The 15,864-nt window shown below is 36.9% G+C and overlaps 1 protein-coding gene across 1 annotated transcript in view; it reads left to right on the top strand.

The window, feature by feature from the left end:
• Positions 1-15,864, top strand: part of C5H12orf40 (chromosome 5 C12orf40 homolog) — a 92,518-nt gene that overhangs the window by 54,816 nt on the left and 21,838 nt on the right. The window contains 3 exon segments of the mRNA XM_005680229.2: positions 6,984-7,498; positions 7,704-7,773; positions 9,486-9,546. Coding sequence (XP_005680286.2) covers positions 6,984-7,498; positions 7,704-7,773; positions 9,486-9,546 — 646 coding nt within the window.

Here is a 15,864-nt window from a genome sequence, read left to right as displayed (position 1 = left end):
CTCTTTCCATGTCCTGTTTGACCACTTCCAGTTTACCTTGATTCATGGACCTAAAAAGCAGAGGCATTACTTTGCCAACAAAGGTCCGTCTAGTTAAAGCTATGGTTTTTCCAGTAATCATATACGGATGTGAGAGTTGGACTATAGAGAAATCTGTGTCAAAGAATTGATGCTTTTGAACTGTGGTCTTGGAGAAGACTCTTGAGAGTCCCTTGGATTGCAAGGAGATCAACCAGTCAATCCTAAAGGAAATCAATGCCTAATATTCTTTGGAAGGACTGATGCTGAAGCTGAAACACCAATACTTTGGCCACCTGATGTGAAGAATGGACTCATTTGAAAAGACCCTGATGCTGGTAAAGATTGAAGGCAGGAGGAGAAGGGGATCACAGAGGATGAAATTGTTGGATGGCATCACCAACTCGATGAACATAATTTTGAATAAGCTCTGGGATTTGGTGATGGACAGGGAAGCCTGGCGTGCTGCAGTCCATGGGGTCGCAAAGAGTCGGACACAACTGAGCAGCTGAATTGAACTGACAGTGGCTAGAGAACTGAAAGAGCCTGGAGACCTTCTCATGGAAGAAGAAATTATCCAGAACTGGGTATTTTAAATTTTAGTCTAAATGATAATGACTGAAGTTTAGTCTAAATCATCTCCAAATACCGGATGCAGAAGAAGCATAAGATCAATTTTGTCCAGGGTTCTTCTATAGATAACTCTGGAGAAATTAGAGAAATGTTAAAAGGGACATTCCTGGTCAATATTTAAGAGAAATTGTGACAATCAAAGGAGACAGAACTGACAAGGTGATGACTCCCCTTCATCTGAGTTACTCAACTAGGGACAGTTTAGCTGAGATGTGTTTTGTTTGCAAATATAGATTTTAAAATAAATTGTTAAAAACACAGATATTATACCTTAGTGTCAAACTTATTTTTGAAAAGTAGATCTCTTATTTATTAGTCATGAGACTGTAGCTAACTTATTTATATCTTTTGGCATTTTGTCTACCTCATTTAGGCTAGAGATAGCGTCTTTCCTTCAGGGTTATATGGAAAAATCAAAGTGATGATAGACTGAAATCGCCCATGTTCCATAAATGCACTAAATCAGCTGCTAATAATTTTTTAAAATTGTTATGGAAGGCTTCCAAAATTATTCACAGATAGATTTTAAAAAGCAAGAATATCACTTCAAGAAAATGAAACAACTTACATGTTTAAAATATAAAGGAGGACTTCCTTTGTGGTCCAGTGTTCAAGACTCCATGCTTCCAATGATGTTTATGATTTCTTTTTTCTACTTACTTTGGATTTAGTTTGATCTTCTCTTTTTCTATTTTTTAAGATGTAAGTTTAAGTTAGTGATTTGATATCTTTCTTTTAACAGATGTTTACACCTGAAAAGCCGTGTTCAGAGGTCAGTCAATGATGAGTTGGAGGTTGTTTTTAAACACCTGGAATATAAGACCTCACATTCGGTCAGGGATGAGTGCCATTTTTCAAAGACATTTGAGTGGCATTGTTTCCAACTAGAAGTTTGCTAAATATCTAAATATCTGTGTATATAATATGTATTTTTCTCTGTTTTTAAGTTTGCTTGTGTTTTTTATTATGGCTTCTCTACTATAAATTTTCTACTATAGATTTCTCTCCATTAGGATTAGAATGTTTGTTTTCTATTTCTTGTGTTTGGGATGTGTTGATTTTTTTTGGATTTGTGTTCTTACTGTTTTTACCAAATTTGAAAAAAATTCAGTCATTAATTTTTCAAATATTTTTTCTGGTTCCTCTCCCCTCTTCTTTGGGAACCTAAATAATATGTAAAGTTGTCCAGCTGAAGTTGTATAACAGTTTACTGATGCTCTATTTATTTTAAAAATTTTTCCTCTCCTTTCATTTTATATAGATTTTGTTAGAATTTCAAATTTACTAATTGTATCTTTTCTGGTATCCAATACTGGTAAATCTATTCAGTGCATTTTTCATCTCTAGAAGTTTGATTTAACTGCTCTGTTTATTTTCCAGATGTCTATTCAACATGCTTAATCTTTTGTCTAGCTTCTCGAAATAAGGAATATAGTTAGAATAAATCTTTTAATGTCCTTGTGTATAAAGTTAAAGTATACCATTTTGTGTCATTTCTTAGTCTAACAACTGATTTTCCTCCTTATTAGAGATAGCAACTTTCTGCTTCTTTGCAGTCTTGATAATTTTGTTTAGATTCTACACCTTGTAAATCATCTTTTTGGTTTCTGGAAATCTCATATTCCTATAGATCATCCTAAGCTTTGTTCTGGGATACAGTTTAGTTACTCGGAAGTAACATGATTCTTTTGAAACTTACTTTAGAATTTGTTAAGCAGCACCAGGTACCCGTTCATTCAGTCTATGGCTACTTTGCCCTCTGCTGAGGCAATACTCTTCTGAGTCTTCTCTAGTTTTCTTTGGATTACAAGATTTTCCACTCTGGTTGATGGAAACACAAAATTTTCCCATCTTTGAGTTCCTGAAATTGTTCCATCTTCTCATGTTGGGTTTCTTTTCCGAGTCTTGAGTAATTGCTTCATATGCATTTGCTGATGAGTACTTGGTTAAAAATTTGATAACTCTCTGTAGATCTCCAGAGTCTGCTTTTTTATTTTGAAACATCCTCCTTCATAGTACTCTGCCCTGTGAATTCTGTTTTCTGTAGTCTCCCTGAACCCTCAGCTCTGTTTCCTCAAGAAGGGGATTCTTAGGACTCTGACTAGGTTTCTCCTTCAAGTATTCCATGGCATGGATACAGACAGTCTCAAGGCAGTAAACTAGGGGCAGTTATAGGGTTCATTTAATTTGCTTTCTCTCTCAGGAATCATTATCCTGTTATACCTGATGGCCAATGTCTGAAAATCATTGTCGCATGTATTTTGTCTAGTTTTTTAATTGTGTCAGTTGGGAAGGTTAATCTGGTCTCTTTTACTTCATGTGGGCAGTCAAAAGTCCTGAAATTCATATCTACCCAGCAATCAGACTGATATTTTCCAAGGCAGAAAGTAAGTTGATTTTGCTTTTGTACTTAGAATCGTAAAGTATTTCTTATTACTCTTTTCAGAAATAAAGCTCTGCATGATTTTTGGCCCTTTTGTGCCTAAACCTTAAGTCATAAGCTTTCTTTTACTGATTATAATCTGGTCTTATTCGTCCTCTCTTCATTTCTCAAACAGGCTGTAGATTTTGCATTTGTGCTTATTAGTCCATCCCCCAGAGGTGTATTTACTCCTTTCTTCACATGTGTAACCATTCTGTACCTTTAGCTTACTTATCATTTCCTTATTAGGGACTTTCCTGATCAAACTATCTGAAATAGGACCTCCAACATGTTATTCCATCGTGTGATCCTGTATCATGTCTAAAGGAGCTGTTAGTATCTTTTTGTTTAATTTTTTTCATTCGTTGTACTTAATAATTGTTAATTATCTTATTTATTTGTTTAATATATATTTTCACTAGAATGTAAACTCTACTGTCTCCTTACTGCATAGTAGGCATACATTGGGCTTCCCCGGTGGCACTAGTGGTGAAGAAGTCCCTGCCAATGCAGGAGACAAGAGATGCGATTTCAATCCCTGAGTCAGGAAGATCCCCTGGAAGAGGGCATGGCAACCCGCTCCTGTATTCTTGCCTGGAGAATTCCAGGGACGGAAAAGTCTGGTGGATGGCTGTGGTCCCTTGGGTCACAAAGAGTTGGACACAACTGAAGCAACTTAGAAACAGCAGGCTTAAATTAATTATCTGTTGAATACTGTTTATTCAGATAATAACTTTATCCCTATTTTGGTATATAATTTTGATGAATTTTATATTTATTTCTAGGAAAAATAAATTGTTAAAAGAAACTGTTTTGATTTGTTTTAATATGTCTTTTATATGTTCACCATCATTTCTCTCTTCCATTTGTATAAGTAACAATTCTTCCCAACATTTGGTCCCCAACTCAAATGCCACCTTCCTGATTTTTCTCAATCAAAATAATTTCTTCTCTCTATGTACTATGGTAATAATTGGGTATAGGATAGCGCTTTTCACTTTCTAATTTTTTTTTTGCGTCTTCTAGTCTATTTCTTGTGAAAAACAACTGTTTACTATACACTGTTCTATTGCCCACATTTTTGCAAATTTTTTTGCATTTAATTTTTTATTTAGTTGATTTAAGATATTATTTTCATAGAAACAGTACATGGACTGGCGATCTGTTTCACATATGATAATATACATATTTCAATGCTATTCTCTCAGATCATCCCACTTTTGCCTTCTCCCACAGAATCCAAAAGACTATTCTATACATCTGTGTCTCTTTTGCTGTCTCGCATATAGGGTTATTGGTACCATCTTTCTAAATTTCATATATAGGTGTTAGTATACTGTATTGGTGTTTTTCTTTCTGACTTACTTCACTCTGTATCATAGGTTCCAGTTTTATCCACCTCATTAGAACTGATTCAAATGTGTTATTTTTAATGGCTGAGTAATATTCCATTGTGTATATGTACCACAGCTTTTTTATCCATTCGTCTACTGATGGACATCTAGGTTGCTGCCATGTCCTGGCTATTATAAACAGTGCTGCGATGAAGATTGGGGTACACGTGTCTCTCTTAATTCTGGCACATTTTGCAAATGTTTAGAATGATGATTTACATTTGTAGTATGCTTTCTAACTTATGCAGTGGTTTTAAATTTATTTTCTCATTTAGAGTAACAGAATTTTCTCTGGTGTTGATAGTGTATATTATTGTATACTATAGGTTATGTCTTTTGGTATAACAGAATAACATTCAGTTCAGTTCAATCCAGTTGCTCAGTCCCCCAACTCTTTGCGACCCCATGAACCGCAGCACGCCAGGCCTCCCTGTCATCACCAACTCTTGGAGTTCACTCAGACTCATGTCCATCGAGTCCGTGATGCCATCCAGCCATCTCATCCTCGGTCATCCCCTTCTCCTCCTGCCTCCAATCCCTCCCAGCATTAGAGTCTTTTCCAATGAGTCAACTCTTCGCATGAGGTGGCTGAAGTACTGGAGTTTCAGCTTTAGCATCATTCCTTCCAGAGCAATCCCAGGGTTGATCTCCTTCAGAATGGACTGGTTGGATCTCCTTGCAGTCCAAGGGACTCTCAAGAGGCTTCTCCAACACCACAGTTCAAAAGCATCAATTCTTTGGTGCTCAGCCTTCTTCGCAGTCCAACTCTCACATCCATACAGAACCACAGGAAAAACCGTAGCCTTGACTGGACGGACCTTAGTTGGCGAAGTAATGTCTCTGCTTTTCAATATGCTGTCTAGGTTGGTCATAACTTTCCTTCCAAGGAGTAAGCGTCTTTTAATTTCATGGCTGCAATCACCATCTGCAGTGATTTTGGAGCCCAAAACAATAAAGTCTGACACTGTTTCCACTGTTTCCCCATCTATTTCCCGTGAAGTGATGGGACTGGACGCCATGATCTTCGTTTTCTGAATGTTGAGCTTTAAGCCAACTTTTTCACTCTCCTCTTTCACTTTCATCAAGAGGCTTTTTAGTTCCTCTTCACTTTCTGCCATAAGGGTGGTGTCATCTGCATACCTGAGGTTATTGATAGTTTTCCGGGCAATCTTGATTCCAACTTGTGTTTCTTCCAGTCCAGCATTTCTCATGATGTACTCTGCATAGAAGTTAAATAAGCAGGGTGACAATATACAGCCTTGACATACTCCTTTTCCTATTTGAAACCAGTCTGTTGTTCCATATCCAGTTCTAACTGTTGCTTCCTGACCTGCATATAGGTTTCTCAAGAGGCAGGTCAGGTGGTCTGGTATTCCCATCTCTCTCAGAATTTTCCACAGTTTATTGTGATCCGCACAGTCACAGGCTTTGGCATAGTCAATAAAGCAGAAATAGATGTTTTTCTGGAACTCTCTTGCTTTTTCAGTGATCTGGTGGATGTTGGCAATTTGATCTCTGGTTCCTCTGCTTTTTCTTGAACATCAGGAAGTTCACTATCCCAAATACCAGTAGGACCCATATTGAGAAATAATGTAGGATCATGACCTGTAAGCATTTATGGACCAAACATCTCTCTCTCCTTAATACCTTAATACTAAAATATTTTATCTCTCTGTCCGCAATACATGAAACACTCACTGCCTAGAACAGAGTAGTGCGTTCATTAAAAATAAAATGGGAACTCAATAGTTTTCGTTAGTATCTCCAATCTCTGGGAAAAAAACAATCCTATGTAAATTTGTAGCTACTCAAAGGCAACAAAATTCAGAATATCTTAATTTCCAGTTACTTTCCATTATAATTTTGATTCTTTTATAGAAATTGGACATAGTTTAGAATTATGATTTCTGCATTAGAAGGGAATTTGCAAGGTACTTAGACCTTTTTTTCTAACTCATCTTTTCTCTTGGATTTATTATCAATACTTATGTATACATTTGTATGTATATTGCTCTTCCTTGGAAACTTGAGAGAGATTTTGTTAGGTTGAGGTCCTTGTTAGATTGAGAAGTATCTTGTTCTTATAACAATTTTATTTGACATTTTAACACTAAGGATAATTTTCTTCCTGGCATAGTCTTCAATATATTTTTCTTTATTTAAATGAAGCAGCATTTATGTTCAGAGTTTGACTAGATTATTCCATAGACATTATTATGGAATTAGTCATCTTTTGTTTTGTTAATATAATGTAAGTTGAACTAAATACTAGTATTTCATGTTGAAGTACAAAATTAAGTGTAGATTATTTTTATACTCACTAAGATACTAGGATAGCATATTAAACAAATTTCCACTCAAGGCAATATCATTTATTTAAATTTTAAAAATGTAAACATGGCCTGCTTAAGTGTTAATAGCTACTCAATATATTCTGTAAGAATTTAGCTTCAGGTATTTCTGAATGAGAATGCCCTGCTCCTTTCCTGCTAAATACGTTTTTATTTATCCTAAAGTCCAGGAAATAGAAACTTCCTTACAAGGACACCTACTGTAGTTGTAGGTGAAGATTGTGGAAGCATGGATGAGAGAAGACAGTCACACTTCATTACTGAAAATAACTCACTACAACATATTTGGAAAGAAAATAGAAAAAAGTTTTCAAATGAAGATATGAACCAGCAAACCTCCAGCCTTCTATCAGATAATTATGACTCTTTTGTTAGTGAAAATATGATCAATTTATTAAACGTAGACCAACAGAAGATAAAGGAAACCTTTGACAAGTATGATTATGATAATACATGTGCAGTCATTGATTCTGATAAAAACCATTTCACTGATAGCCACATTAAAAGTATTTTTACAGATCCAGAGTTGGGTTTTAGTAAATCTACTTTTAAAATATCAAGTTGTTCAGAAAAGTATCAGCCAAACAAGATTTGCCAGAAAGAGTACAAGAATAATGAAAAAAATAATTTTAGTACATCTTTTGAGAAAGATTTTTATTCAGCCAGCTCTAATAAAAAAGGTTGGTATTATATATGAAAAATGTAATTATCTGTTGGATTTTTGTTGTCTTTAGTTTTAATGAATATATGTGTGTGTATGTGTGTGTGTTTGGAGGAATATGACATTAAAAATAGGATGACATTATATGACATTGTAGACCAATGGCATCCCTTCATATGGGTCATACTAAAGTTTTATTTCAATGCGTAATTTTATTTTTAAAGGAAAATTTGAAAGTGATTACCAAGAGAAGATATACCAGGAGAAAATACAGAAATATTCAGTGAATCATATGTAAGTTTTTAGAAGAATCTGAAGAATGCCAGTTGGGGTCTAAAATAATGCACTTTGAAGGATACAAAGTGAAGTAGACATATTGCTGTCTTAGGGTGGGCCGACTGGACTCAGAAATCAATTGTTGGGGACTTCCCTGGTGGTCCAGTGGCTAAGATTCAATGCTCCCAATGCAGGGGGTCCGGATTCAATTCCTCCTCAGGGAACTAGATCCCACATACAACAACTAAGAGTTTGCTTGCTGCAACTAAAGACCTGGTGCAGCCAAATAAATAAATATTTTTAAAAAATCAGTTGTCAGAACCTTGGTAATATCACCCTAGTTGATAATTTGGTCCTCATATTAACCAGTGCAAAAATATCTAAGTCGTAGTGTTCAGTTCAGTTCAGTTCAGTCACTCAGTCGTGTCCTGACCCTTTGTGACCCTGTTGACTGCAGCATGCCAGGCTTCCCTGTCCATCACCAACTCCCAGAGCTTACTCAAACTCTTGTCCATCAAGTCGGTGATGCCATCCAACTATCTCATCTTCTGTCATCCCCTTCTCCTCCTGCCTTCAATCTTTCCCAGCATCAGGGTCTTTTCTAATGAGTCAGTACTTCACATCAGGTGGCCAGAGAATTGGAGTTTCAGCTTCAGCATCAGTCCTTCCAAAGAACATTCAGGACTAATTTCCTTTAGGATGGACTGGTTGGATCTCCTTCTAGTGTTAGTTGTGTTATTTAACTCCTTGTAGTGTTAGTTGATTTGAAAAATACTGGTTTATGTGTTCAGCAAGTTTATTTCCCCTCCATAATGTCAATGTATTAATTTATAATAAGAAATAGAAGGATGACATATATAGGAATGCTGACTGGCATGAGAAGCATATTTTCTACATTTTGGCAGCTCTCCATGGGAAATTTGCTTGGTTAATATGACTCAGAATGAGGGAATAATAGAAGTCAAAGGTTAATAGCATAAACAACATATCAACAATATATAGGACAGATATTATAGATAATTAAAGAAAACTTAGTTCAGAAAAAACTTAACTTTCTTGGTAATAGTTATGATTTATTTATTTATTATTTATTTTCAGTCTTGGTAATTGAAAATCATGAATTAAAATAGATTTTTATTTTGAGAATACTTAAGAAATATGTAAAATATCTATTAATACAAAGAATATTAGGTGCCATTTTTATGGGACTGGCACTAAATTAATTTAAAAAGAGATTCACCATTTATTTAATAAAATCAACTTAGGTTCTTCATTGTAAAAACTTCCAAAAATTTAGTCTCATGAATGAAAAATACAATGTTAAAACTTGAATTTTAAAATATACTTTATGAAAATGATTTAGAATATGGCTCCCAACCCTGTGTGCAGATACTTATCACTGGAGGGTGTTTTAAAAATAAAAAATATCAAGTTTGACCTACATGTAGACTCATTAAGATAGAGCTTGTGAATCCTTATTTTTAAAAACTTCCCTTATAATCTAGAGAAGGGAATGGCAACCCACTCCAGTATTCTTGCCTGGAGAATCCCATGGACAGAGCAGCCTAGCAGGCTATAGTCCATGGGGTCACAAAGAGTTGGACACGACTGAGTGACTTCACTTTCCCTTGTAATTCTGACCTTTAATCAACTTTGGGAGTCATAATTTAGAACAGTAATCTCAGAGGGATTAAAGCACATTCTAATACTGTCTTATTTATAACCCTTAGGGGTAATAGCCCTTTGGAAGAATTGCATTCTGAGCAAACATGGGACTTTGGAGTTGGTGAGGTAAAGTGCAATCTTACATTTTCTTTCCAGTTAAGTGAGTTGTATTATCATGTCATATCTTAGTATTTGAAATTAATTTTGGTTAGCTCTTTCTGAAAAATTTTTGTTTAGGGTAACCTTTTTACTTTTTTTTTTTTTACTTTGGGAAATTATTGCTTGGATCTAGAAATAAAATTAACAACATTTTAGAAACTATAATGTGCCTTATTTCAAACCAATATAGATGAATTTAATGTTCTTTCTGTAAGTCCTATAAAATTTATTCCAAGATGAAATTTCTTTACAGGTTTAAATGTGCTACAGGTGAATATAGTTATATATTTAAGAATACTGAAACTTATATAAACATTGGTTACTTAAGTCATAATACCTGCTCATTAAAAGGGTGTATGAATCATTCATTCACGAAGGAATACACGTTCTATTCAAGAGTGTGTGGAACATTCTCTAGGATAGACCATATACTAAGACATGAAACCAGCCTTAATAAATGTAACAGGATAGTAATTATTAATATTTCAAACATCTTTTCAGTATACAACATTACAAATTGAGAAATCACAGAAAAAATGATGAGAAAAAATGATTACATTTAGACTGAAACATGTGCTCCATATAATACAGGGAGTCCAGGCTGGTGCTCTGTGATGACCTAGAGGGGTGGGATGAGGGAGTGGGAGGAAAACTCTGGGTGGGGGGGAGGTGGTGGTGGTGGGTGTATATATATATATATATATATATATATGTGGCTGATTTACATGGTTGCACTAAAGAAATTAACATAACATTGTAAACCAACTATCCTTCAATTAAAATTCTTTTTAAATGTGCTACTAAAGAACCAACGAGCTGATGGTGAAATCAAAAAGAAATTAAGAAATTAGCTTGACATAAATGACAATGAAAAAATAACCTCCAGAGCTTCTACTGTAGCAGCTTGGGACCAGACCCTGCCCCTGACATGGCAGTGATGGCCACTGAGCTGAGAGGAAGTCCTGCTTCAGAGGGGAAGTCCAGGCACTAGAACCCTGAGCAGGCTCTAGTGCCTCTGTCTTTAGCACTACCTCCTTCCAAGGCGATCACTACCAGCACAACCTGAAGAAAGACATGCCTAGCCTCCACATCAAATCCAGTCATCCCACCAAAGACACTGGGCACATGCAGTCTGCATATGGATGCTCCCACATAATACCCCTTCAAGACCACAGTAGGCAAATATTTCATCTAAATTCATAGAGGCATAGAAAGTTAAATGAAATACAAAGGCAGAGAAACTAGTCTCAATTGAAAGAGCAAGAGAAAGCCTCTGAAAAACTAATGAAACAAATAAACAGTTTACCAGATAAATAATTCAAAACACCAGTAATAAAACTGTTAACTGAATTAGGGAAAATAATCCACCTAAACATTGGGTCATTTCAACAAAGATCTAGAAAATATTAAAAAATGCAATAAAAAAGATAATTCAGTATCTGAGATTAAAAAAAAAACAGACTAGAAGGAATGAATAGCAGACTAAATGATGGAGAATGCATAAATGATCTGGAATTTAGTATAATGGAAATCACTAAATCAGAACAACAGAAAGACAAATGAAGAAAAATGAATGTAATCTATGAGATCTCTAGTATAACGTTAAGGGTGTCAACATTCACATCATAGGGCTGCCAGGAAAGGAGAGAGAGAAGGTTAATGAAAATGTATTTGAAGATACTATGGCTGAAAAATCCCCAAAACTAAAGAAGGAAATAGATGTCCCCAAAATTAAAGAAGGAAATAGATGTTCAGGGACAGGAAGCAAATAGGATTCCAAATAAGATGCATTCAAACAGACCCATAGTAAGACATATAATTAAAATGTCAGTTCTAAGAGGGAAATTTACAGCAATACAGGAGTTCATCAGGAAGCAAGAAAAATTTCAAAAAAAAACCCACCCAACCTACCACCTAAAAGAATGTTCAAACTACCATACAGTTGCATTCATGTCACATGCTAGAAAAGTAATGCTCAAAATCCTTCAAGCTAGGCTTCAGCAGTAGGTGAACTTAGAACTTCCAGTTGTACAAGCTGAATTTAGAAAAGGCAGAGAAACCAGAGATCAAATTGCCAACATTCTCTAGATCACAGAGAAGGCAAGGGAATTCCGGGAAAACATCTACTTCTGCTTCATTGAGTACACTAAAGCCTTTGACTGTAGTTCACAATCAATTGTGGAAAATTCTAAAAGGAATGGGAATATCAGACCATTTTATCTGTCTCCTGGGAAACGTGTATGCAGGTCAAGAAGCAACAATTAAAGCCAGACGTGGAACAACAGACTGGTTCCAAATTGGAAAGGAGTACATCAAGGCTGTATATTGTCACCCTGCTTATTTAACTTATATGCAGAGTACATCATGTGAAATGCCAGGCCGGATGGAGCGCAAGCTGGAATGAAAATTGCCAGGGGAAATACCAATGACCTCAGATATGCAGATGACACCACCCCTATGGCAGAAAGTGAAGAACTAAAGAGCCTGTTGATGAAAGTGAAAGAGGAGAATGAAAAAGTTGGCTTAAAACTCAACATTCAGAAAACTAAGATCATGGCGCTGAACTGGACTGAAAAGAATGGTGAAAAAACCTGCTGCTGGTCTTAGGTACTCTTGTACGTAACAAGTTGTTTTTCTCTTGCTGCTTTTAAGATTCTCGCCTTGTTTTTAACTTTTGATAAGTTAATGTCTTTATGAGTCTGTCTTGATTCATCTTACTTGGAACTGTATTGTCTTTTTGTATTTGGAAGGCTGTTTCCTTTCCCATGTTAGGGACGTTACTGGCTATTTTTTTTTTTTCAAATCATTTTTCCGCCTTTTTAATTCTTCTGTTCTTTTTTGGACTCCTGTAATGTGAATATTGGTCCACTTGATAGTGTCTCATAAGTCCTTTACTGTATTTTTGTATTTTCACTCTTTTTCATTCCTTTGTCTTTCTTTGCTACTCTGATTGGATAGGTTCCTTTCCCTATTTTCAGTCTTCTGATCATTTCTTCATCGTAATCTGGTCTTCTGTTGAAACTTTCTATTGTATTTTTAGGTCCAGTTATCTTAGGCTCTGATTTCTGTTTGGTATTTTCCTTTATTTTATGTTTCTTTGTTGAAATTTTCACTTTTTTCACGTGTTGATCTCCTGACCTCAGTGATCAATTATTTTGACTGTTATTTTGTAAGGTATAAGGTAAATCAGTTACCTCCATTTCATTAAGGTCTTTTTCTAAGGTTTTATCTTATTTCTTTCATCTGGAAAATACTCTTCTGTTTCTTCATTTTCCTAACACTCTGTTGGTTTTCATGCGTTAGATAAGAAAGTTGCCTCTCATAGTCTTGAAGGAGTGGCTTCATGTAAGTGATGATCACTATGTTTCAACCTTGCCCTAGGTCTTGGTTGTCTCTCAAATCTTTGTGATTGTCCAAGCATCTTAGTTTACTATAAGTGGCTCCTAGTTGTGGGTGTGCCAGAACCTGCCAGTCAAAATATAGGTTTAGTCTTATTTGAAGCTGGACCCTCAGCCAATAGCTTATAAGGTATGTAAATATACTTCTTTCATGAGAAGACTTTGAGATGTGGATTTCTGTCTGCCCCCTCTATACTGAGACCTCGTGTCATAACCAGTTGAGAGTTTTTCTTTGCTTGCTACCACCCTGTTGAACAAAGAAACAATTCTCCAACACCCTGTTGAACCCAGGAGAAGGAAATGGCAACCTACTGCAGTATTCTTGCCTGGAAAATCTCATGGACAGAGGAGGCTAGCAGGATACAGTCCATGGGGTCGCAAGAGTTGGACACGACTTAGTGACTGCACCAACAACCAACAACCTGTTAAACCTGTGAACACAAGCCATACCGGCCACCAGAGCCAGGATATCAAGGGACGTGTCCTTTGGGCATCAGCCTCAAAAGTCAGGGTACCAGATGTGTGCTATCAGTGTCAACTGAAAAAAAAAAAAAATCACATCCTGTAAGTTGAGAATTTTGTTTTTCTTTGTGTTTTTTTGTTTTGTTTTATTTTTTTTTGAGCAGGTATACTGGGATCTTTTGCCCAGGGGACAGTCTCTCAGATAGCTCCAAGTAACTGTTTCTTCAAGGTAAGGGAGGAGCCCGGATATACAGGTGTTTTTACAAGAGCAGCAGTCTGAGCATCAAAGGATTACTGTGAATTAGAGAAAAAACAGACATCTCAAGTTAATGAATATAGTGCTTTTCTATGTGTGAGAAGAAGCAACTGCTGGGCTTCTTAAAATAATTTATTTGATATATACCTTAACTAAGTCCAGTATCCTGTTTTCTCTCATCCTGAATCCCATCAGGGTGCACCCATAGGTGGAGGGGGCAGAGGAGGCTGTACTAGCTGATGTCTTGATGGCTGCAACATCCTTTGTTTACTGATATGGCAGGTAACATTCTTTGTCACAGCTTAGAATCTGGCAGAAGAAAAGGGCAAAGATGGCACCTTCTGAGTTCTGTAGTCTTCGAAAAGTATTTTAGTATGCCTCTAAAAGTGTGTCAAATAAGAATCCTGTGCCTGAGGCTGAAGATTTAAGATAAACAAGTAAGCCTCTTTCACAGAAAGATTTGAGGGTATGTTTCAGTCTGCTGCCTCTGTGCTGTGTTCTGAGGGGAATGACTGAGAACTATTTCTCCATTTGTTACAGTGCTACAGGACCTCTGAGTATAAGATGCACTGGCTACCAGATCCAGGCAGACAAAGGATGGAAACCACGAAAGCTAGGGTACCAGCTATGTGTATAATCTCATCTCTGGGAGATACTGGTGACCTAGATCAAAGCAGAAGAAGCATGAAGATAATGCCTAGACTCTGAGGTCCCTGGAGAAAATTACAGCCTGCCCTTAGATGTGAGTTTAATCAGAAGCCTTCTGTTAAGGCCACATCTATGAAGATAAACTAATAGGCTTCTTTCACAGAAAGATTGAGTGTGTCAGTGGGCTGCCTATATTCTAAGCCCTAGATAGTAGTCACATGGAGCTTGTGTAAACCCTTTGAGAACTGGATCTCATGGACACAGACTTCACTGGCTTTCAAAGCTTGGTATTTAGGAGGCTCATCTCCCAGGAATCAAATATAAGGTTCAAACCATTAGCTCTTAATGAAAACACTTTCAGTTGTAGGTTCCTTCCTGATTGTGAGTTGCTACACCTGGGGTGAGGTTTATGGTGTCTCAGAGTAATCTAAGATTGATCTCAGCCTGTTCTACCTGCCTCAATATGAGGTGTTTTTTGTTTTTTTTTTTTCTAATCTAGCCAATACGTTTCAGTTCAGTGCAGTTCAGTCGCTCAGTTGTGTCTGACTCTTTGCGACCCCATGAATTGCAGCACACCAGGCCTCCCTGTCCATCACCAACTCCCGGAGTTCACTCAGAGTCGCGTCCATCAAGTCAGTGATGCCATCCAGCCATCTCATCCTCTGTCATCCCCTTCTCCTCCTGCCCCCAATCTTCCCAGCATCAGAGTCTTTTCCAATGAGTCAACACTTCGCATGAGGTGGCCAAAGTCCTGGAGTTGCAGCTTTAGCATCATTCCTTCCAAAGCAGTCCCAGGGCTGATCTCCTTCAGAATGGACTGGTTGGATCTCCTTGCAGTCCAAGGGACTCTCAAGAGTCTTATCCAGCACCACAGTTCAAAAGCATCAATTCTTCGGCGCTCAGCCTTCTTCACAGTCCAACTCTCACATGCATACAAGACTACTGGAAAAACCATAGCCTTGACTAGATGGACCTTAGTCGGCAAAGTAATGTCTTTGCTTTTCAATATGCAGTATAGGTTGATCATAACTTTTCTTCCAAGGAGTAAGCCTCTTTTAATTTCATGGCTGCAGTCACCATCTGCAGTGATTTTGGAGCCCCCAAAAATAAAGTCTGACACTGTTTCCACTGTTTCCCCATCTATTTCCCATGAAGTGATGGGACCGGATGCCATGATCTTCGTTTTCTGAATGTTGAGCTTTAAGCCAACTTTTTCACTCTCTTTCACTTTCATCAAGAGGCTTTTTAGATCCTCTTCACTTTCTGCCATAAGGGTGGTGTCATCTGCATATCTGATGTTGTTGATATTTCTCCTGGCAGTCTTGATTCCAGCTTGTGATTCTTCCAGTCCAATACATTTACATTTCCTCAGTTTGGCTCTTAGCTAGTTGTTTCTTTCAGATGGGTATATCTTTACTTTTCTCCTTTGCTTTTTGCTTCTCTTCCTTCCTCAGTGATTTGTAAGGCATGCTCAGACAACCATTGTGCATTTTTGCACTTCTTTTTCTTGGGGATGGACTT

The sequence above is a fragment of the Capra hircus genome, chromosome 5 (assembly GCF_001704415.2).
Source record: "Capra hircus breed San Clemente chromosome 5, ASM170441v1, whole genome shotgun sequence".
Classification (NCBI taxonomy): Eukaryota; Metazoa; Chordata; class Mammalia; order Artiodactyla; family Bovidae; genus Capra; species Capra hircus.
The sequence above is the reverse complement of the archived record's forward strand: the minus strand, read 5'-3'. Positions and strand labels throughout refer to the sequence as shown.